General features: G+C 46.5%; 6 protein-coding genes across 6 annotated transcripts; 3 read left to right on the top strand and 3 right to left on the bottom strand.

The window, feature by feature from the left end:
* The first annotated feature begins 5,685 nt into the window (after positions 1-5,685).
* HMPREF1120_07793 (uncharacterized protein) lies at positions 5,686-8,457 on the top strand. Its single transcript, XM_009162024.1, has one exon. It carries the CDS (start codon positions 7,233-7,235, stop codon positions 7,671-7,673), a length of 441 nt encoding a protein of 146 aa, XP_009160272.1. The 5' UTR covers positions 5,686-7,232; the 3' UTR covers positions 7,674-8,457.
* Positions 8,458-8,848: 391 nt separating this feature from the next.
* Positions 8,849-13,603, bottom strand: HMPREF1120_07792 (uncharacterized protein; the record flags this gene model as incomplete). The annotated part of the gene is made up of 1 exon (XM_009162023.1): positions 8,849-13,603. The coding sequence occupies one exon, from the start codon at positions 13,601-13,603 to the stop codon at positions 8,849-8,851; it is 4,755 nt and encodes a 1,584-aa protein (XP_009160271.1).
* A 419-nt stretch (positions 13,604-14,022) lies between these two features.
* Positions 14,023-15,246, bottom strand: HMPREF1120_07791 (aldose 1-epimerase; the record flags this gene model as incomplete). The annotated part of the gene is made up of 1 exon (XM_009162022.1): positions 14,023-15,246. One exon carries the CDS (start codon positions 15,244-15,246, stop codon positions 14,023-14,025), a length of 1,224 nt encoding a protein of 407 aa, XP_009160270.1.
* Positions 15,247-15,895: 649 nt separating this feature from the next.
* On the bottom strand, positions 15,896-17,381 carry HMPREF1120_07790 (uncharacterized protein; the record flags this gene model as incomplete). The annotated part of the gene is made up of 2 exons (XM_009162021.1): positions 15,896-16,915; positions 16,965-17,381. The coding sequence occupies 2 exons, from the start codon at positions 17,379-17,381 to the stop codon at positions 15,896-15,898; spliced, it is 1,437 nt and encodes a 478-aa protein (XP_009160269.1).
* Positions 17,382-17,715: 334 nt separating this feature from the next.
* Positions 17,716-19,713, top strand: HMPREF1120_07789 (uncharacterized protein). The gene is made up of 2 exons (XM_009162020.1): positions 17,716-18,646; positions 18,708-19,713. The coding sequence occupies exons 1-2, from the start codon at positions 18,176-18,178 to the stop codon at positions 19,548-19,550; spliced, it is 1,314 nt and encodes a 437-aa protein (XP_009160268.1). The 5' UTR covers positions 17,716-18,175; the 3' UTR covers positions 19,551-19,713.
* A 177-nt stretch (positions 19,714-19,890) lies between these two features.
* Positions 19,891-22,952, top strand: HMPREF1120_07788 (uncharacterized protein). Its single transcript, XM_009162019.1, has 2 exons — positions 19,891-20,729; positions 21,332-22,952. The coding sequence occupies exons 1-2, from the start codon at positions 20,478-20,480 to the stop codon at positions 22,715-22,717; spliced, it is 1,638 nt and encodes a 545-aa protein (XP_009160267.1). The 5' UTR covers positions 19,891-20,477; the 3' UTR covers positions 22,718-22,952.
* The last annotated feature ends 408 nt before the right edge of the window (positions 22,953-23,360 follow it).

Genomic DNA, 23,360 nt, shown 5'->3' with positions numbered 1-23,360 from the left:
TAATTAGTCTAGTCTAGAACGATATATAGTCCGACTCGCTAAGCTTTATAGCGCTAATAGGAACGCCGTTACTATAAAACAAGATCTTAGATATACTATCTTTAATAAAGATAATTAATCTATTCTCGTTTAAGATTATTAAGAATAAATAGTATTTTAACTTTCTCGACTACGATACTCTAGTAATCGTCGCTAATAATCTAGTCGAATTTATATAACGTTAGTAGTTTAAGATAGGACTCGATTTCGTAGGAATATAGATAATTAAGACGTATAGTTAGTTCTTTATCTAATTACTAGCTTTATATACTATTCGTCGACGGAGCGACTTATTTTAGAATAGTAAGATCTTAGTATATATTCCGCCGCTAGAATAGTATAATCTCTTTTACCGTCTTTAAGGCTAGATAGCGTTCTCTAGCGTAAGTTAGATCGAGAATATATTAAAAAAGAAGCTAAATTAGACCTAGGAATCCGAACTAGCGCTATTTTTATAATAAGGCGGGTCGACGAGGAATTTCGAATCTAGTAAACGAGTACTTCTAGCTAATATCTATATCGAATAACTTCTAGCTATAGCGCCGGCGTTAGTCTATATAAATAGATAGAATAAACTAAGCTAGAGATATCTAAAATAATAAGATTAGTATCGACGGCCGAAGTAGAGCGAGATATATCGTCGAATTTCGGATTTAGAGGCTAGTAGTGGGAAATTATAGACGTTAAGGGCGATATTAACGAGTCTAGACTACTATAAGATATAGGACGGTAAGTAGAAAAAGTTAGTAATTATTTTAGATATTATCTATACGTATTATATAGTAGAATATATAAGTATTCGTATACTCGCTACTCTACTATTATCGCTATTTATACTAACTACTATAGTTCTATCTATACTACGATTACGATACTAAATAGATATATACTAATCTCTCTACCGCCGAATATTAATAACTAGTCGATAACTTTTAAGACTATATATATATATCGTCTTCGATTCGAATTCTTATCAATACTTCGGCTATTCTTAGTTAAGAGATAATACTTAATTACGTCTATCGAGTAGTACTAATAGAACTATTACGTTACGGATCGGTAAAAGACTAGAATACGGATTATATCTACTATCTAGAGATTAAGTCTAATCGCTACTTTATCTATTATCTCGTTAATAAGTAATTCTAAATAGAGACGCTATTAGTAGAATTATAGATATTTAAGTCGAGAATATAATATCTAATTAAGATACTAAAGAATAATAGAGTAGAGAATACTAACTCTACTAATAGATAATCTATCGATATAACTAATAGATAGACTACGTAACTTTAGATCTTTATCGAGAATAATTATAAAGTAGAGATAGATATATAAGAGAAGAATATATAAGAGACGGCCGAATATATACTATTAAGAGTATACTACTACTACTACTAGTAGATAAAGAGAGATATATCGAAGTATTAGTTATAGTAAGTATCGGATATACTAAAGTCTTAATCTACTTTTATATCTCGAGATAGCTAGCGATATCTTATCGCGTATCTATATTAGATTTTTATATTATTACTATATTTTTATAAAGCTTTGGCGTTAGTTATACGACTACTTAAAGGCTTACGACGATATATAGAATATTATAAATACTAAGAGAGATAACTTAATAGAATATTAATTAGACTAGATATAATACTAAGAGCTATAATAAGAGTTACGTATATAGAATAGATATATATAATTATATCTATAGTAATTTTACTTAATAGTATACTAGAAATCTAGTAGCTTTATCGCTACTAACTTTCTCTTATATAATCTAGCTAAGTAGCTTATAGATATCTAGGCTGCGCAGTAGCGCGGGTCAACCCGACCCTACCCGCGTTCGGGCTACCCTAAGGGTTAGGCCGGGTAGGCACCCCGTAGCCTAACGGGCGCCCCGGGCGGGTACCTAAAATCTAAGCCCTACCCGCGGTACCTATTAGGGCCGGGCCGCCCTAACGGGCGAGTAGACTCTTTAAAAAAATTACCGTATTTTACGAAAAATACGCGGTTTTACTACGAAATATCTAAAAATACGGTACGGTATTGTAAATTAGTAAGTAATTACGTAAGAAAACTCGCTATTTTTAGCGAAAATCTCGCTATTTTTAAGAATTTTAGATTCTTAGCAAAACCCGTCGGGTACCCTACCCTACCCGAAACCCTCGCGGGTAGGGTAGCGCTTTTTTTAAAAACCCTAATAGGTCAACTGGGCGGGCGGTAGGTGCCCTAAACCCAGCCCTACCCAGCCCGTTGCGCAGCCTATAGATATCTATCTCTTATTAACTCTTTATAGTAACGACTATATCGCCTAAATAGTTAGTAAGTACTAGTAGCTTCTTTCTACTAGCTCTATAAGATATTATACTACTACTAGTTATCTCTATTCTTCTCTATTAATCTCTTTCTACTATACTAGCTATCTTATTACGGATAAAGAACTTTAGAACTCTATCTAGAGTTTATAGAGTTAAGCGGCCTATCTTTCTAGCTAGGCCTAGCTAATAGAGCGAATAATATAACTAAATAAAGAATACAGAAGTAGATATATATATAATACTCTTACTATAGATAGACTTACTATTTCTTCTTTAATACTCTTTACTATCTTCGTAATAGTTCTAGATTTTATAAATTCTAATATATTTATATACTTTAATATATTATCTTTAAGATACTACTAGAAACTACTATTATTATAATATCTATATTAGTCTTCGTAAGTCTTTAAGATCCTACTACGATATTACTTTTCCTAATCTATATCTACTCTCTCTAGAAAGCTATTATATCCGCTCTAAATAAGTTCGCTATAATAGTAAAAGAAGCTATAGTTATTATTATAAGTATCTAGTCTTCTATCGTCGAGGTATACTAATTATATTCTATATTATCTAGCTCGCTATTCTCGTTAACGTTCTCTATATCCTCTTTCTTAAATATCTTAATTATTACGCCGTATTATAATAGATTATTAAAGAGTCGATCAATATCGATATATTCTTTATCTTAATATCTATTATCTTTCTAGTAACTATTTTACTAGCTATCTATTATAGCTAAATTAAAACTATTAAAGAGTACGAGATATAGAATATACTCTAAGAAGAGAGATATTAATTAGTAAGACTAGTATATAAAGGCTAGGTAGTAATTACGAATTAAGATCTATATAATATTAGGTATAGCTATAGTTAGATCTTAGAAAGAAATTATATAATACTAGCGACGTCGATATTAATAGTAGAAGATCTTATATAATTTATAATACTATAGTCTATTAATCTAGTATAGTTCTCCTATATATAATATAAAGTTTAAGACACTTCTAGTTAGATAGGCGAGTCTATATTACGATACTATATATACTAATATAGGTGCGGTAGTAGTGCGATATTATCTAACCTTATATAGTACTATATAGTATACTATAATTATATCTCTAACTACTAGTAGTTAGTAACCCTATTAGGAACCGCGGCCTAAACTTCCGTCTAACTTTATATTAGAGACGCACTAGCTATACTACTAGTACTAGTATTATAACCCTTCCTACGTATAGTAAGTATAAGATCGTAGCCGTTACTAGCAAGTACGGTATATACCTACCTAGATATCTAATATCTACTATCTACCTTCTTATAGTATAATAGTATCTACTACCTAGCCTAGTACCTACTATAGTCGTTAATAGTCTTATTAATATCTTCTATCTAACTACTACTTAGTAGAACCTAGAATATATATATATCTATAATAATATACTATTTTAGCGATATTATCTTCTATCTAACTTAAGCTAGTAGATCTTATAGATAACGATACTTTTTTAATATAAGTCTTACTAAGAGACGTAGTTACTATATATACTATTAATCTACGCGTATCGCGTCTACTTTAATAAATAATAAAGAGTACTATTCTACTAATTTAAGTACTTAATAGTACTTAACTATATTCTACTTAAATAATTACTATAGTAAGACTATTAGATAGATATCGATTTATACTAACTAAGCTAAGATATAATACTATCGGTCTACGTCGATTATCTAGCGATATCTAGTAATATCTCGATTCCCTTATACTAAATAGAAACTATACTATAACGTCTCGAATAATTATCTTACGCTATTATATTATATAAGTCTATTAAGCGAGATTTATTTATTTACCGTTAAAGGTATTTAATTCTAGAGACTAGTATTAAGATAACGATAAAGAATAACTATAATAACTTATATTATATAGTAAATATAAGCGCTAATATATACTTCTACTTCTATAATAAGATATTTATTAAGCTATCTATTTCTTTCTTATATTTATCTCCGTTATCTTCTTCTACCTTAATCTATTAGTATATCTACTACTCTTAATCGGATAAACTATTATCTCTTCTAATATTAGTCTCTATCTTACTACTATAGCTAGTATAAAATATTCTTTATTAAACCGACTCTCTACTTAATCTACTAAATATATTCGCCGTATCGTTATATTCGTATTCGGCTTAGGTCTCTCTATATTCGCTACCTTTAAGTAATTCTAAGAATAAATCTAATCTTATACTCTATCTCTCTTTCTCGAATAGCTTATTAATCTTTATATCTATCTTAATATTATTCTTTAATAGAGGTACTAGATTAACGAAATCGTCTATAATCGATTTATTCTTCGCTACTCTAATTATAACGCCGCTCTCTCGTAACTCTACTAGCGAGCTAGAATAATTATGACTATACGCGCTTAAATTCTCTTCTACTATATCTAGTTTTAGATATAGAACTATAACTAGGCGGTACTTACTTCTATCGATCTCGATCCGATAGACTAGCTAGAAGACTCGTTCTCTATTATCCTTACCCGAGTCGTCCTTAATAACGTCGTCTACGAAAACCGCTATACGTACCTTCGTACGCGACTTACCTTAGAGGCGATTATAAAGAAGAAAATAGATAAAGAAGCTAGGTAGATATTTACTACTAGTCTTCGATAATTAGAGGCTCGATAAGTAGTTAATAGCGATAGTACTAGTAGTAGTATATCCGAGTCGGTAGAGAAGATCGAGTCTAGTACGGAGCGTAAATAGACGGCTATATAATAGAAATATATCTACTACTATTATATAGATAATATTAAAACTATCGACCTTAGAATCTAGTTAGTCTTTATAGACTTATTATTTTTTAAGTTTCTACTCTTCCGAGTCGATCCGTAATAGACTAGAAGTAAACTTTTAGACGGTAGATTTAAAGGCGAATCGCGATTATCGATATATATAAGAGCGGCTCTCTAATAGTATAATACTCGTTAGTAAATATAGTTCTATTTTAAATATTAAATTAAAATACTATAAGCTTTAAAATCTCGGAATTTTAGGCTTTTAAAGTTTTTTAAATTAATATCTCTAATCTACGATTTTTTTGGGCCATTTTTTCAGTTCTTCTTTAGTAAATAAGTTATATCCACTGTAGATCTCATCTCATATACTATACGCTAGAACCTCGCCTTTAAACCGGCATTAGTTTTATAGGAAAATTTTAGAATTTTTAAAATATAACATGGCCTGACAGTGGGTCTATATAACTCACTTCACTTAATCGGAATAAATTATTAACTCACCTTATTTGATCAGCTTAAGTTATAATCTCACTTTACTTAACCTGCTTAATGAGTTATTATTGACTCGTTTGATTATGTTCGCATTAAGCTATCAACTAGCTTCACTCAATTAACTTTAAGCGTCTCTCTGGTTGCAGTGTGAGGTGAAGCGTGAGATGCGGCGCTGAATACCGAACTCTGGATAGCCCCGAGTTTCGGGGCCAAGCTCAGCTTCCTGCTGGCAGCTGCACGCCTCAGCGCCACTATCCACCGCGCCAGGCTCCAGAGACACCAGCGAACCCATCAGGAGCCGTTGACAAGGCCCCATGCTCACACTCCTGCAAGGATACGAAGTCCAAAAGCAAATCGGTTGCATCCGACACGCCACACTCGCCTTGTTCGCAGCTTCGAAGTGGTTGCCGCCGTCCCTACAAGCCTTGAAGGTTGATCTTGTCAAGACGCAGGAAACAGCGGGAAAACATGGCTCAGACACCGACAATCAATCAGAGAACTTCTGTCGACGTGATCCATGCCGAAACCCACTCTACTGCATCCCTCGGGCTTCAGTTTCTCTCTCCATCCAAGTTCACAGACGAGAGTGCTACTAGTACCACACTGCAAGCCGGCATAAGCCATGTCTACCTGGCACACCCTCTCCAGGGTGCTGGTTCGTCGCGTTCCAACATCGCCCCTTCACGGTTTGTTGAATCGCCACCGATGGCTCGAGTTGTTTGACTCTTGACTGCCGGTCTGAGTCTGTACAATTAGGTGACGATCTGTAGCACACCTTAGCTATGCTGCCCTCATCAATCGTGTACAACTACAGGGCCGTCCGCGGGTATATCCTCTGGAAACCGCACGGCCAAGTCAAGCCATCCCGGTCTTAGGGTCCTGGAGCTCTCAAAGAACCAGTGCCGCACTCCTCCCGTTGGTCGAGTTGACGCCACCGACCACGGGCACAACTCTTGGTCGTGGTGAAATGTTCCAAGCCGTCTCGCTGACCATTCTTCTAGTCTCTTTATGGCACTGGCTCAAGGCGGCCTTGAATACTAGACCAACTACTAATTACTACTGCTATCACTTCGCCTCCAACCTACCTGCTATGAACTCTTCCATCCCTCACGTTCATTACCCAGGATCCCAGGTCATCAAATGCATTGCACTCACTCCCGAATGGTCCAGACTCAAATTGACCAGCTGAATCGGCCTTGAATCTTTCTTGACCTGTCATTCGTTAACACGCACCTTCCTTCTCCTCAGCCAACGGGAACGGGAAATTTGTCACACAGCGGCGGCAACCTCCACAGTTTCTGCTACGATTTCAGTTGGTTCACACAGGATTCACTCCCTATCTGTGAATTGATCCAGCAGTTTCGGTCACTTTTACTGGGAGTTCAGGGGTCTGTCCTCTTACCAGTTCACCCGAGACAGGACCGGTCTGAGGCAAGGACTCGAGCGCAGAACCTAGGCAACCCAAGAGCAACCCGAAGCACTCTGCTGCTGTGTATAAAGAGTTCACGAAGCGGTCGGAAGTTCTCTGTCTTGCCATTGGCATCCAGATTTCTTTACCTTCAACACATCTCAATATGTACCGCATCACTTTACTCCTTTTTTGGCTGGCATTTCTTAGCCTCACCTCGGCTAGCCCGGTTCAAGTTGTTCGCAAATCACTTAACCCGAAAATGATCAAGGTGCGCTCACCCGTCAGCGACACCGACTTCTCTTCTTCGGGTGATTGGCCGACCAACGTGGTCATGATTGGCGGATCTCAAACCTATGGCATGTGGGTTCCTGCCGACGGCACAACTTATGATTTGGGAACCATTGAATGTCTCGGAGTGCCTGCCTACGCCATTGGGGACTGTAACGACATTACCATTGACAAGATTGGCGTCGTGGTAGGCTACGGGCCTTGCAAGTTTACCGGCAATGCTGGGTACAGCCAAGTCATTGAGGGTGCAGCTGGGGAAGGATATCAGACGGTTGGGCCACCTCAGAATATCTTGACTGCAGCTTGTGGGCTATGAAAGGCTGGAGGAACTTTTGGGCTGCAATCAAATTTCATGAATACGAGCAACGATTGATCGAGTTCGAGTTTGTTATGATAGACGCTTGGGTCTATCTGCGTTCGAAGCAAGCGATGTCGGCGGCTGACATCTTTCCAAGGGTGGAAGGCAATCGGCACATGCAGGAGTGGTATTTTCACCTACCGAGCAACCGTATGACCGAGCTCCGATTTCTGTGGCAGCAATCAGACCATATTGGTGCGAGAAAGGTTGATCACCACTACATGTTTTGAGACGATATTTTTGATGGATGTAACCAAATCCTGCACGACCTTTTGGCAAGGGCACCATTTACCACTGCAACAAATACTTGGCATTGAAAGCAGCAGCAGCAGCAGCAACAACGTGGAGTATTCCCCCACAGCAGGAATGACTGCGATCCGAATTGGTTCGGACTTTTAGTCTGGAACCTGAATGTTGGTCAGTTGACACGCTTGATTGGAACATCAACGATCTGCCAGTGCAGTACTCCGAGCCCATAAGGCGGGCCTGCAGTGAGGCGGAGACAATATCATAATGTCCATGTCATGCAGTGGGCAGACAGACGTCCGGGATATATGGTCAATGACTTGTACTAGAGCAACAAGCGCACCACTGCAACAGCAACAGGAAAAGGAAAGGAACAGCAAGACAAAGAGGATCGCAAACCAACCACCTACTGCGCTGGTAACCACATGACTGCTTGCGTTTATATATCCCTTGCTACGCAATTTTTAGTCGAGAATCATTTATCTCATTCTTAGCACTTTATCTTTCATGTTCGGCTCAAGAGGCATCATATGCACCTGTCTGCCCTGTAGACGAAGTGAGAATTCCTTGTCTTCAATCGTTGACTGATGCCGCGGGAAATAAGATAAGACCCACTGGGAGTTGTATCGATCTTGGATTGATGTGCAATGATAAAAAATAATAATACCAATCCGCATCTCAACTCCCACCCGCCAGTTCCATGGAGCAGAAACTCGACCATCCATGAACTAATAACAAATAAAACTCTCCAACACCACCAAAACCTGCAGACGCCGCGCTGAATGCAAGGCCGATGCAACACTGACAAGTATCTACCTAGGTACGTTAACAAACAAAGAACAGCCACCGCCTGAGAGTACCAGAAGTTCAAGGCCTGACTCTCGCAATCACTTTCGTTTCGCATTCTCCCTTGCTTTCCTCTCCTCATCTCGAACCACCTCCCCAACCACAATGCGACACAACCAAGTCGCAAGCTGATCAACACTCCAACCCCAGCGAGAACCATATTTCTCATCATCATCACCGAGTCTTCTTGGTCTCCCCTTCCAAATCCCCTGACTAAACTCACACTCTTGCATGAACCGTTCCAAAACGGCACATTCGACCTCGCCGATTTTCCAAACGAATACTTCGTCCAGGGTACTTTTTTCGGAGAGCACACTCGTGCTCGCACCACCGTTGGGGAGATAGTCCGTCTCATCAACCTCCATCTCCGTACCCAACAAGGCCATAATCTCCGGACGAATATCTTGCACAGCCGGCGCATGAAACTTGGGACGCAGAGACTTGCGGTAGATGATGTGTAGAGTGCGGAAATGGGAGTTTGTGAATTCACCGCTGAGACTCAAAGGAGTAGATGGGGATCGGTGCGGGTCGGATGGATAGGATGGTGGGAGGAGGTAGGAGGGTAGATTGAGATTGGATCCTGATCCTCTGCTGGTAGATCGAGTTGTTGTTGAGGTATTGTTGATGACTTCCTCAACATCTGGACGTTGAGGTTGATGTTGGTTCTGACGCTGATGCTGATGGTCATGCTGATGCTCACGCTCACGTTCACGCTGGTGCTGATGCTGACGGTGAGATTGTGAGTAAGAGTGTGGTTGTGATTGATATTCGTACTTGGTCTGGTCAAGTTGTCGCGATTGTGTTTTTGATTGTCTCGACTTGGTCGTTGCTTCGGCTGTCCGAGTCTCTGCTGGCAGTGCTCGCTTCGATGCATTCGCTGCATTTGCTTGCGCATGCTGCTTCAAAGAGGTGGTGGATGACAACGAGGACGACGCAATGGAGGATTTCGTTTTCTGCCATCCAGACGACCCAGACCTTGAGTCCTGGCTTTCATCGTTTTCGTCGTCCTCACCGTCGTCATCTTCGTTCTCATATGCATAGTACGCTCTTTCGTCGTGACGTGCAGTACCAAAACTCGATGTCCGACCGGACTGTAAAGTTCCTGTTGCTGTTGCTGTTGCCGTTGCTCTTTCTGACGCCGGGTCATGTTCTTTACCTTTCCAGAGCCAACTGGTCCAACCTTTCTTGCTTATAAAAGCAGACTTTAACTCATCAGACTCAGAGACCGAAGCCGCCGCAGAAACACCTTGAGATTCACTCTTCTTCCTTCCCATGTCATCCAGGCAATGCAACTTATCGTTGTCCAGACTTCCACGTCCATTTTGAGTCTGCAACGGTGCCTGAGCTTCCCCTTGCATTTGCACTTGCACCCGCAACTCCCCATTCAACTGCCCATCCAACTCCCCAGCCGTAGTACTATTGCCAGACGAAGTCGAAACAAAACTCAACAATTGCGACTCCGAGTGCTGCTCTTCCGCCTGGAACACCAGTCCAGACCCATCGGTCCTCGAAGAAGAAGACTTCATACTAAAACTGCTCTCCAACCCATCCACATCCACCCCGCGGGATCTCTCACTAAAGACGACCCGACGCGACGGCACGAGGGTGGGTGTATGATTTCCTGCTTCGCGCTCACGACACTCGGCTGCGAAGCTTTGACGGGACCCTTTTAGCGCTGATCGGGGCGTAGCTGGTCTTTGAGGAGATGGATATGAGTATGTGTTTGTGCTCGTGGTTGTGTTCTTGTCCGGAGGAGAGAGGGATTGACTGTCGACGCGTTGGCTGGAAGATGGCCGTTGCCGTTGTCGCTGCTGGAGACTGTTACTTTTACCGTTGCCGTCGTTATCACCACCGGGAGATACTGAGAGTGACGAGTCGTTGAATATGACGGGGATTTTCTTGACCAGCGGTGCTGCTGAAGGCGAAGAAACCAAAGAAACGGAGGACGAAGGCTCTTCTTCTTCCGCCTCTGCTTCTGCTTCTTCCTCTGCCTCTGGTTGAGTTTCCGAGTCTACTCCCACTTCATCCAAGGTCTCTTCGTCGCCAACATGCTGACCGGCTTCGGACCCATCGCTTTCTGACGATTGACTTTCGTCAGTACGGTCGACTTGTGCTGCCACATCCACATGTCTTCTGTCACTGCGAAAGCGAGGCTCTTTGACAACAGCATGTGCTTCCTTCTTCGGTGTCCCGGCCATGAGATCAATGTCGAATTTGCCACTACCCCGTCGTTGACGCTGTTGTTGAAGTCGTTTAATCTCCCCGGCACCGAAAAGACCATTATTTTCCCCGCCCTTATAGAACAGTAGCCCACTCATGTCCTCTGTTGCTGTCGATAGAAAGGTGCTGTTATTGTTCTCATGTGGATTCTCAATGTCGTCTCCTCGCTTCCAAGGACTTGGGATCAGACTTCGACGTGGCCGCTTGACAACTTCTTTGGCCTGTCGGGATACCTTAACCTCATCCTGCTTCGACGTAGCCAAAATCTCGCTTTCACTTGGTCGATGCAATTCCGCTTCCGGCCCTGGACTAGACGAGTGCTTTGCTTCCGCAAGCCAGATATCCTCGTCGTCATCATCTTCATGGTAAGAATTTGCATTCTCATCAACAGGAACATTCGCGTCGGATCCAGATCTCTGGGCATTTGCCCCTTCTTCTTCTTCATCACTATCACTGTCAATCACAATGACCTGACTTGCACTCGCGTTTTCGATCTCTCTTATTATCGCGTCTCTCTCCAACTGATACTCACGTTCACGTTCCCGATCCTGGGTATCCGGGTATCTGGGGGGGTCGATGTAGCTTGATTCTTGATTTTGCGGAGTGCGCGGAGGTGACTGTGCCTGCGACTGTTTTGTTTCGGTCGGTTTACCAGCCGGTACGACATGGACAGGAGGAGTCCGTTGGACCAAATTCTCGCCTCGCCAGACTTGAGTTGCTGTGGCCTGATTATGGCTGGGGTTGCCATTATTGGTATGTGATGAATATTCAGACTTGCTGATTCCCAAGCCCACTATTTTATGTCGTTCCTCCTGCTTCGAGACATGGGTAGAAGAAGCTGTCTCTGTCTCTGGTCCACTGGCAGCTGGGGAATGAAATTGAGATTGACGTCTGGCAAGTTCCTCGCCGAATCGAAGGCCTGCTCGCAATTCGCGCTGTGTGCCACAGTCAAAACCTTGGAATAAACCATGCTCATCCTTTTGCTGGGATTCACGGGACGATGACGAACAACTCTGTTTGTCTTGCACAGTGACCGCGCTGGCGCTGTCGGAATGTTTATGTTTCGGTGTCACCACTCCCTGTAATGCAATCCCCGCAGCGAGAGCAGAGACGGAGCCACGATGTCGATGGTGCGGAACTCCTCGAGCATCTTGTCTAGGTGGAGAAGGAAGCTTAGGAGATGAGTATGGTTGTGGTGTAACTTTGCGAGCGATATCCGATTGCACTCGTAGGATACTTTTCTCTTGCACATGTGCTGCCGCGGCTGACGGCGGCGACGAGGGAACAGTACTGGATAGGTCGCTCTCGTCGGCATTCAAAGCGGGATACGATATCGCCTCCTCCGGTTGGGATGGATGTTGTTCAAGTTCTTGATTTGAAGCATTGGCCGCGGCCGTGGATGATTCTGGAGCGCCATTCGATTGATGATTGCCCTCTACTACTGCGGGACTGCTGAAACCATATTGTTTCGCAGATGGAAGGGTATCCAAGTCGATCATCGTGAACCCCTCGCTCTCTAGAATGGTGTCGAAGCCTTCATTATGAGGATCTTGATCGTGGCTACTCGCCTCATCATCATCAACTGGATTTCCGCCGATGTCGTCGGAATCTCCACGGTAGGACGAGGTCGGGGAGGGAGTAGGATAGCTCTTCGCGCTGTTAACGGATACTTTTCGCAGGTCCAACCCCTTTCCCTTTCGCATTGTAGGAACATCCAGTTGATCACCGCTGTTCTGCGGATCGTGGTTCTCACCGTCTGCTGTCGATCTTGTTGACAGTGCTCGAGCCCGAACTGAGACTTTGTTCAAGTCAATATCGCGGAGTTCAGGTGACACACTATCTGTATTCTCTCGACCTTGGTGAGAGGCACTTTCATTGCTTTCGGCGTGGATTTGAAAGTCAAGACTTCCTGTTTGTGAGGAAGAAGAGGACGTTTGCGTCGCTACCTCAGCGCCAGAGATACTCTTCCGAGCTCGGGTTGTTGTCTTCTTCTTGCGCGGTGATTTCTTTTGCCGTAACCAGTCGTCCTCATCCGCGTCGTCGCCTAGCGGCCGTATATTCAGATCCGTCACGCTCTGTCTCTGCTTCCTGACGCCTGCGCCTTTTCTGGGACTTGTCACTGGCGTGCCGCTTCTCTTGGTTTTGCTGGGACTTTCTTGCGATCGCGATCTCCTTCCGCGCGCAGTTCCAACTTCTCTGTCGCTGGCCGGCGACTCTTGTCGCAATGGTATCTGCATTGTTCTGGTCACTCTGCGCCCTGCCGTTGTTGTTGCCTCCATGTTGAAACCTTCTTCTCCTTCTTCTTCCGCCTCAATTGTAACTCTGATTTTCCATGGACTGAGGTTCTGCTCGGCCACGGCTCGAAAGGGGGAAGATGGAATAATGGTTCCCGACGCGGCGGGTGTTTTTGAAACTCTCCTCTGGTTGCGTTTCTTGGTTGGTGAGCGCGCACTTGCGGAGGTCAAGTTGCCATTAACCGAAATATTGTCATCATCAAATGCGAGAGGATCGGGGGAAGAGCTCAAGTCGTCGTAGTTGAAAGATGCCCCTCGAGTAGTAGTGGGCCCTTGCGACATGCTGATTGATGAACGGACCGACTCGACTGTCAAATTGGTCGGTCAAGGTATGTTGGGACTTCTGAGAACCTGCGGTCTTCATGCAGGAGGATAACCAGAATTGAAAGCAGATAAATCAGCCATGGAGACTCGCTAGATGGTTTTGTGCAATGGTCTGTCTCAGGAGGCCATGAAACGTTGTTTAATTGATACTAGCATCGCAATTGTCCTGTAGACTCATTATTGATGGTCGCTTGGTTTGTTTGTTTACATGACGTGGAGATGCGGAATTATCATTGGCTGCAGCAGTTACCACCTCGATCTAATCTAATCGGGGCTCCTTTTCGCATTATTTCACTCCATAACATTAGTGTTCACTGCAACGGACTATCTTACCTATACTATAGGTACTAATATTAATTGATCTTCCCAGGCCTGCTTCAAAAAGTTGAAAAATCATACGTGGCATAGTTTACAGCTGGACCAGTGGTGGGCGAAAAGATGACATACTCGCTGACGCCCCATTCCGGATGATTGACGGCATCAATGTATGCTTGAGGCTCGATCGCCAGACATCCATACTTGTTGACGAACTTCGCGGCGCCCTGCGTGCCGTTGTTTCGCTGTTGCTGGCTCTGCTTGACTGGAATAGTCCCATTCTGGCCATTGCAGGTGTATATCTGTATGCCTTGCTGGTTGGTCGAGACATCCAACTGTATGCCCGTGGTTTCGGACCACAATGACAGAACAGGGAAGCTGGACGAAGTGGCGCCGGAGTTAGGTGGTCGGTCAACGATGAAGGCGTTGTCGACCCCGGTACACCCTTGCCCGCAAACACCGGTGGCATTATCGACAGAAGTCCCAAATAGTTTGGGTGCAGTGAAGTTGATGGCTTGGAGGTTGGACACCGAACCCAGCTCACCCGTCGGGATCAGAATGGGATCGACGACAATGTATCGGTCAGAATACGGCATCCACATTGTGGTGTCGTTGAGGATGGTTCCTTGTTTGAAGCCGTTCAAGTTCCAATAAATATGGTTGGCCAGCATTATCGGGGTTTCTTGGTCTATGGCTTGAGATACCATGTTGCTCGTGAACCGGGGGCGCATTTGACCTTGTGGTCCAGAGGGATAGCTTTCAACGGTGAATGTGGCCGTGGTTAGGACCGTCCCCGGGAATCCCTCGAAGCCTGTATCAAGCAGACTGAAGGTGACGCTGGAGTTGGACGAGGTCACCACGGTCCAGTTCCGCTGATCGTATCCCACAGTGCCTCCGTGCAGTGTGTCGGCTCCACCGTTTTCATTCGCCGGAATATGGTATGTGTTTCCGTTCAAGGTGAATGTGCTATTCTTGATCCGGTTGGCAAAGCGTCCCACGACTGCCCCAAAGTAGGTGTGATTCGTCTCGGTGTCGGTCAGGTACTGAGTGGCATTGTCATATCCCACCGCCACGTCCTGATACTGGCCGTCACGGTCTGGTACCAGGAGAGAGGTGAGGCGAGCACCGTAGGGTATGAATTTGGCCGTGATATTCTCCGCCGAAATGGTATAGACGGCGAACGGGTCTGTAGTGCCTGACGGACTGGACGAGTTCGTGCTGGTTTGGCCAAAGACAGGCACAACGGCCGTCGAGGCGATTAGAGCTTGAGCGATTGAGCAGCGCATCGCGAGGGCAGTTTACGGCGGACGTCTGGCACACCGCAGGATGAGAGCAGTCCAGTACACGGGCAACAACAATTCAGGGCGAACATCGACTTATATCCCACCTACCGGCGAGCGGTGCGTAGGTTACATTGTACCGACACGGCATCACAGCCCCATCACCGACAACTTCGTCCCCGGCGGGCAACACAGGCACAGTTGCAACGAAAGCATGGCCAGGGCCAAAGCCCGGTGGTCAACAAGCCCCGAGTCAAGCTCTTTGAAGCTGTGAAGCCCTGGAAGTGCGGGGGAGGTAACATACAGGCACAAGGATTGGAGGTGATCGTCAGGTGGTGAGATGGTAATTCGCTGGTGGTTGGCGGTGGAGGAGTTGGAGGCAATCGGTGTGGAGGAGAAAAGCAGGTTATGCAGGGGACACCAGGCGAGGCTTACAAACTAGCAATGAATTCAACCCGGCGTCCAGCGCCGACCAGGATCACATTCCGTTCTCATTGTCGTCGCTACGTCTACCAGCTTCGTCGTGAGCGAGCACCGGTATACTTCCAGAACAAGTAACGAGAAACCTTCTTGTGTTGACGCTTGCTACTTGCCATACCTGCCGAACAACTCCCAGTCGTATCCTCATCTACCCGTAATCAATGTACCATCCGTGTTAGCGCTCGCGTCCTGCCTTCTTCCGCGGATCGACATCCACCAGGTGCACGTCCAGATAAACAGGCCAGTCTGGAGCCAGGTTGCTCCGTGGTTCGGCCAAGGGCTTGAGAGCTTCGTCGATGGCCTTTTTGTCGACCTGGCCCTTGGGCTGTGTTTCAATTTGAGCAATCTTGAGCAGATCCTCCTCCAATTCTTCCGCCATCAGTCTGCTGGGTTGTGGCAGAAACGTCCCCTGTCTTCCTTGGTGGGTATGTAATGTGGCATAAGGCAGCGCAGGACGGGTTGCTGCTTTATCTGCAAGATCGCTGAGCGAATTGAGCCCGTTGATGCCACCAAATGTTCGAGTGGACCGTGTAACGTGCACATTTTGACTCGCAGATCTATCCATCTCCGGTGCTTCAGGCTCCTCATCCTCGTCCGACCCAGATTCATCGGACCCGTTCCCTTTGTCATCGTCATCTTTACCTCGCTTGCGTGTGTTGCCGGTTTCGCCTTCCTTCCGAGATGTTGCGAAGAAGTGTCGAGCAGCGATCTGGGCTTGATGCGATTGAAAGTTGAGTTCCTTGTCGGTGAAAAGTGAGTGGATGGAGTAGAGGGGCGCCGTTTGGTTGGTCACGGTTGCACGACCGCGGTCGGCAGGAGTGGAAACACCATTGCGTGATGGTGAGCCAACATCGTCGTCGGCAAGCTTTCGCTTCCGTTTGTTCATGACTTCCCCAACTCCATTCAGATCTTCCTGTTCACGATGTCGGGTGAAGCGCGTTTTGCGACTGGTGTGGTTCCCGCCGGGACTTGCAGGATTGGTAATACTGAATTGACTCGGGTGGAGGAGAAGGGCATTGGTATCGGCGATGTCGAGTTGTTCTTTTTCTTTCATCAGACGCTGTCTCTTGTTGGACAGGGCTTGGAAAAGCCGTTCCCGCAGGGTAGACGTCATGTGTTCGCATTCTTCGGCGGCAAGATGGAGTCGATAGTCGCATTCGTATTTGACTCTTTCCAGACGGGCATTGTGGTTGTTCTGTGCGCTGTTAGATGCAATTACAAGATCTGAAATGGTCCAAGCCTACCATGAGTTGTATAAGAGCCAGCTCTTTTGCTTCTTTGGCGTCGTTGACCTCTTGAACAAACTCGGCGTACCATTTACCGGCCAGCGACGACATTTGCGACTGATAAGGAGTGCCAGAAGCAGCCAATTCTGTGATTCTAGCAATCTCTTCCGGCGAGTCCTCCAGAGGCTCCGCATCATACAGATATGCTTGGGATATGAGGCTCATGTCGGTCTGAAGCGCAATGAGCTGCTCCCGGTAGTGTTGTTCTCGGTTCGAGGCCAGCTCGTTGTAGAGTTCCTGTTGATGGGCAACATGTTGATTTCTTCGCTTGTCTCTCTTGGACAAAGGTTGAGCCGGAGGAGTGGGAGAACGAGGATTGAGATAGGTACCGTTGTCTAACCGATTTGGCGAGGTGGGAGAGGGGGAATAAGCCATTGTGAGGGACTTGTGAGGGACGTTGCGTGAAATGCGGGTGTCAACTGGATTGCCTCGTCTGCAATCTATCTAGGACAGTAACAGAATCAAAGCATGAGTGTTGGAAAAACACAGATCCAAAGTTCAACGCAGATGAGCCGGGGATAGAATGCAATCAATAATGGGCCGTGACTGCGACGACTTCATCGACCGATACTAAAGTGTGGACCGCGTTTAAGTTGCTCCAACTGTCGCACTGCGATTCTTCAAGGGGAAAGTCATCCGACACAGCATATTATGTAACCATTGACTATTTGTATCATGTGCACTGGTCCAACGTTCAATGTCCACAACTTGAGGTTTCGACGTTACACGACTGCGACTGCACAGACATTCCCGTCAACTATCGCCATGTCATGCACCACGACTGCTTCGTTGGTGGACACCAATGATGGCAGTGACTGTAGGTCTAAGGTGCTGTTCGTAAAGTTACTAAATTCAGTCACTCCCGCACTCTTACTTCTCCCCGGCATCCCCGCGCTGCAGACACAGTGTTACAGGAAACCAATCTTGCGGCCAGGCACACCTCGCTCCGGACTCCGCTTCCCCCAAACCTCAACTCCGCCGTTTGTTGAGACAATAATAAGAGTGAACTCAACTCTGTCACGGCTCCAGGTTGAAGACGATCGATGCTGTTGCTCGTCTGACGCTCATATCCTTTATCGTGAGCCGCTGCTGTTTCCAACTGACCATTATCATACAGCCTCTAAAGCTTTGTGGAATCATCTATTGTTTTATGGTACAATCTGTCCAGCATGAGTCCCACGGTCATCCACTCCACTCGTCTTTTCGACGGCTATACCACTCATGACAATGCAACGGTTGTTTTAGATCAGAACACCGGAACAATCACGTCTGTGTCGACAGACTCCACCCAAAACCACTTTCCATCCGGTGCCACCGTTATTGACGGCAGTGGACACACCCTCCTACCTGGACTCATCGAGGCTCACTGTCATGTCTATAACCTTCACTTGCCACCGGGCGCAGACGAGTCTGATATTCTACAATCACCTCTGAGATGCGGGATTACCACTGTGTGCGATATGCACTCCGATCTTGGGTCCGTCAATAATTGGAGGAAGAAGATTGCAGAGGAGCTGGAAAAGGCCAAAAGTGGTGGCGGGACGGTAGCCCTGTCTGATCTGAAGACTTCTCTTCTGGGGGCTACCATCGAAGGCGGGTGGCCCAAACCGATTGTCCTGGCCCACGATCCTTCCGAAGAGGTGAGCAACGATTTCGGAATTTGATCTGTGAGCTATCGGCACGGTTTCTAATCCAATGAAGCTCAGAGCTTCGGTCGCCCGTTGGCCTAACGTGACAGTCGAGAATGCGCCCGGCTTTGTCGAAGAACACAAGACCAATGGAGCAGACTATATCAAACTGATGCAGGAAAACTGCTGCTCGCTCGCCTTGCCCACCGGAAGCGTTCCAGTTGCCACACTCGAGCTCCAAACGGCCGTTGTCAAGGCCGCGCATGCCGCTGGGCTGCCTGTGGTGGGCCACGCCTTGAGCGTCGATATGACCGAGATTGTCTTGAAATCGGGTGCTGACGGACTGACACATACTTTTGTCGACCAGCCTCCTCCGCAGAACATTATCGACCTATACAAGCAGACGGGGGCATTTGTGATTCCGACACTGACGGTTTTGGCTAGTTTGACCGGGGAGCTGCAGGATGTGAGAGAGAAGTTTGCCGAGATTGCCAGGCGCAAGAAGGTTGTGAATGACTTTACGCTGCAGAACATGGTCAAGTTTGAAGGCATGAAAGATCCCTCGGCCAAGTTCGACTATGCCGTGCAATCGGTGAAGCAACTCAGACGGGCGGGAATCGATGTTGTGGCGGGCACAGATGCAGTCGCGGGTCTGAGAGGCACCGCCATCGGCCCAAGTCTGTGGATGGAGCTGGAGTTGTACACTGAGCGATGTGGCATGAGTGTTCCAGAGGCATTGCGTTCGGCAACGGCGGTAACTGCAAAGCGATTTGGATTCCATGATCGTGGAGTCGTTGCCGAAGGTAAGCGAGCCGACCTGGTCCTTGTCAAAGGCAATGTCACGGAGAGACTGCAAGATCTATGGGAGGGCGAGGGCATTGTCGGCGTGTGGAAGCAAGGGTTTAAAGCTGCTTAGATGCGCTTGGTTCTGGCTCAGACAGTCCATATCATGGTTCCCACGCCTGTGTCTCGTAGATTCGCGAGAGCATGGCAGATGAACTACTTGATACGGCCTATAATACTATTTCGGCATATGCTCAAACAACCAGAAATAAAAGTAAAATTAAGTTCCAGTCCGATTTAAAGCGAAAGATGATCTCGTCGTCTATGTGATCGTGGTCGAAGAGTCAGCGAGGAGACAGTGTCAGATAGATACCCTGTATCTCTGGACCTATGTCTAGGTTAGAACTTTTGTATATATTCTCCGCTCCGAATATTTAGCTGGGTACATGACACTGCTGCTCACCACCACCGACCGTGGCTCTACCATCCTTTCCCTCCTCAACACCGGCACCAACGGTTAAAGAACGGAAACTCGCACGCATCTTATCTTCCATGGAGCCCAATCGATGGTGGAGTTGTCTGCGGCCGAGGAGATTGCCTCCCTTCGGTCTTGCATCGCGATTCTGCATACTAACTTCACCGCTGAGCTGTCAAATTACCTGGTACGGACTGGCCTCACACTAACTGGATACTTATGCAGCTTCGTCAAGTCTTATGCAAGCCAGCAGTCGTGGAATGTCACTACTAGTACTACATGGTACTCGTCGTTATGGGTCGGTTAGGCCCGATCCGAGATTCCAGCACCTAGATACGCTGCCACCTTGTTGTTTTCCCGTTGACTGATACTGTATCAGTTGGACCACGTTGTTGTTGGTTTTGCATCACTGTTTCTGCATGTGCTTCACTAGCATCGTGTTGTGTCACTCTATCTACCAGCTCGTTGATCATCCATCCTGTCTCGGTTCGATTTCAAGAGCAAAGATCCATATCCGCGTCAAAGGACGAGGCTGAACTGAACCCACGACGACAGACATACAACCTGACAAACTGCCACACCACCATGCTCGATCCCAGGGAAGAAGACCTCGTGGCCCTGGCAGAGACATGTCTCGCGACAGCACGGCAGATCAAGGAATACTTCGCGGCCAACAACCACCCGGCCATGACTTTTGACCCCGAGGGCCCTGCGTTCTTCCCGGCCGCGACGCCTGAGATCCAACATGCCCGCCTTGATCTCCGTGCCGCTGCGATGCGGTTGTACCAGTTGGCTTCGGGACCGGATGAGATCTTGACGTGGCATGCTTATCATTGTGTATGTTAGGCTGCCCGCTGCAGTCTTGTTTGTTTCTTCCCCTTGTTTTCTCAACCTCGGAGCAGACGTGTCTGCTAGTCATTCACGGCTCGTTTACAGCCGGGTTCTTGTACTTGCAATGCACCGTTGTTATCTTCTTACTCTTCTGCATGGTGCATGCCAATCAGGGATAAATACCTGAGCGGGATACGTTTTTGTCTTACTCAAAAGTGTCCACAACTGGCCCCTCGTCGCTACATCCAACTAAGGGCAGGGACGGAAGGCCCATCTTGAACCATGCTCAATCGTCATTCTACCCCTTCTTAAACTTCAAACTCCATTTTCCATGCCATGCCATGCCATGCCATACTCAAAGAAAACAAATTGCAAACTAACTATGGACCGCCATCCAGCGTCCGGGACCTCCCCCCAGCCCGAGCTCGTTCGTTCTCACGCATCCAGTCGCTCAATCACCGCAGCCATTCCTACCTATATCCCCTCAAAGGATAAGGACATGGATACGGTTGATTTGCCGTGATTGACACCATGCTCGAGACAAGACGAGATAACGGGCTGGGGATCAAAGGTCCACCGGACGTTGAACGGCGGAAATTGGGAATTAGGCACATGACCTCAACGCGTTCCGCTATGTCTCTCACTACAACGTGGCGTCGGCGGTGCCGACAGAACCCAACACTAGCATCAGCTACATCGACATCGCAACAAAACTGGGACTTGACCCCAGCCAGCTGCGCCAGATGCTGCGCCAGCTGATGGCGATCCGGGTGTTTCGCGAACCATACCCCGGAATGGTATCCCACACGGCCTCGTCAAAGTTATTCTCGCATTGGGGTGTAAGGGCATTCAACTCGTTCATCGCCGAGGACACGTTCCCCGCGGTCGCGAGACAGATTGAGGCGCTGGAGAAATGGGGCCATGGACGTCCTGAGCCGAATCGCGCTGCGTTGAATTTGTTCTATGAGACTGATTTGCCTATGTATGAGTATTATGAGACGGAAGGTCCAGAACTTGAAGGCGCTGCGAAAGATGCCAAACTCGAACCGCGAGAAGAAACCGAGTCCAGAGAAACTGAAACTGATGCGCCTACTCGCGACAATGACGAGCAAATCACCAAAACCGAAAAGACAGCCAACTCTTCGTCCCCTTCTCCCGCTACAAAAATCACCCAAGACTCAAGCCAGACACAAAGCCAATCCCAACTCCGCCGCACCCGCTTCAGCAACCTCATGACCTACATGTCCACCAACCCCATAATGTCAAACTCTCACGTCACCGCCGGTTTCCCCTGGTCATCTCTGCCGCCAAACAGTGTCGTCGTCGACGTCGCCGGTAACGTCGGCCACACCGCCGTGGCAATCGCACGCGCAACACATCCGTCTGTGCGTGTCATTGTACAGGACTTGCCGAAGATTATTGCGCGGGCCACGAATCCTGAAACGAGTGTGCTTCCGGAAGACTTATTACGAGGCGAAGCCGAGTACAAGTCCGAGTCCGAATCGCTATCGCTATCTCAATCCGAGTCCGCTTCGCGGCCTCGAATCTCATTCATGCCGCACAACTTCTACCTCCCGCAACCCATCCACTCTGCCGCCATCTACTTTCTCCGCATGATCCTGCACGACTACAGCGACCCATGGGCCCTGAAAATTTTACGAGCTATCGTGCCCGCCATGGGCCCGGACTCCAAAATCGTCATAATGGATCAAGTCATGCCTGATACCCCAGGGATGGTTCCCGATCCCGTGGAACGGATGATGAGAACGACGGATTTGCAGATGATGATGTTGACCAACGCGAAGGAGAGGGATCGGGGGGAGTGGGAGGATTTGATTGGGAAGGCTGGCGAGGTGGCGGAACAACAACAGCGTAAAAACAAAAGGCTGGCGATTTTGAATATTCGGACGCCGGTGGGGAGTACGATGAGTTTGATCGAGATTGGATTTGTCGATGATGATGGTAAACACGGTGGTGGTGATGGCAAACAATAGTAGCATCAACATCAACGGCGCAATGATGGTTGATCTGCAGTTAAGACTCAGGGTATCTCAAACCTTGCCTTGGCTTATCTTACAGCTGCAATAGGCCGCTTCTGGGAATGGCATATTGATCAACGACAGCGAGACACGATAGAATACAAGACAGTTGTTTATGAATTTCATTTGCATTACAATGCTCCTGGTCTGCTTTGCGCAGAGGTGAGCTTGAACCTACTTTGGGTTCTTTCCTTTCGCTTTCAGAAGTGACGCGTCCCTTCATGGTCACTTAAAGTCCGCCATCTGGCAAAAAGTCTCATTGCTGTTACCACCCCATAAGCTCGAGTGCTTCCGCAAGCTCGGTGGTTCATTCATGAAAGCAAACTCCGTCCGTACCCCCAGTTCATACACCTGCTCCGTCGCTCGAATTAAAAAGCACAATGGGGAGAGCGCTCGACATGACGACAAGCACTCAATCGCTGACAGTCGTGTTTCGTCTTGTTTCGTCTTGTTGAACAAAGATTGAGTCCCTGCCCTGATTTTCTGAAATACCATCCACAAGTCAAACTGCTGATAGCCACCTATAAGAGAACCGAAGACCGTAGATAAAGGTGAGACACACAAGGGCTCAAACCAATTGTCTTGATAGGTGGAAACA

The sequence above is a fragment of the Exophiala dermatitidis genome (assembly GCF_000230625.1).
Source record: "Exophiala dermatitidis NIH/UT8656 unplaced genomic scaffold supercont1.6, whole genome shotgun sequence".
NCBI classification, from domain to species: domain Eukaryota; kingdom Fungi; phylum Ascomycota; class Eurotiomycetes; order Chaetothyriales; family Herpotrichiellaceae; genus Exophiala; species Exophiala dermatitidis.
The sequence above is the reverse complement of the archived record's forward strand: the minus strand, read 5'-3'. Positions and strand labels throughout refer to the sequence as shown.

Bases quoted from the DNA above. Each gene is read 5' to 3' on its own strand.
- HMPREF1120_07793 (XM_009162024.1), top strand. From the start codon at position 7,233: ATGTACCGCATCACTTTACTCCTTTTTTGGCTGGCATTTCTTAGCCTC.
- HMPREF1120_07789 (XM_009162020.1), top strand. From the start codon at position 18,176: ATGAGTCCCACGGTCATCCACTCCACTCGTCTTTTCGACGGCTATACC. The intron at 18,647-18,707 runs GTGAGCAACGAT...AATCCAATGAAG, and splicing joins CCCACGATCCTTCCGAAGAG to CTCAGAGCTTCGGTCGCCCG.
- HMPREF1120_07788 (XM_009162019.1), top strand. From the start codon at position 20,478: ATGCTCGATCCCAGGGAAGAAGACCTCGTGGCCCTGGCAGAGACATGT. The intron at 20,730-21,331 runs GTATGTTAGGCT...ATTGGGAATTAG, and splicing joins CGTGGCATGCTTATCATTGT to GCACATGACCTCAACGCGTT.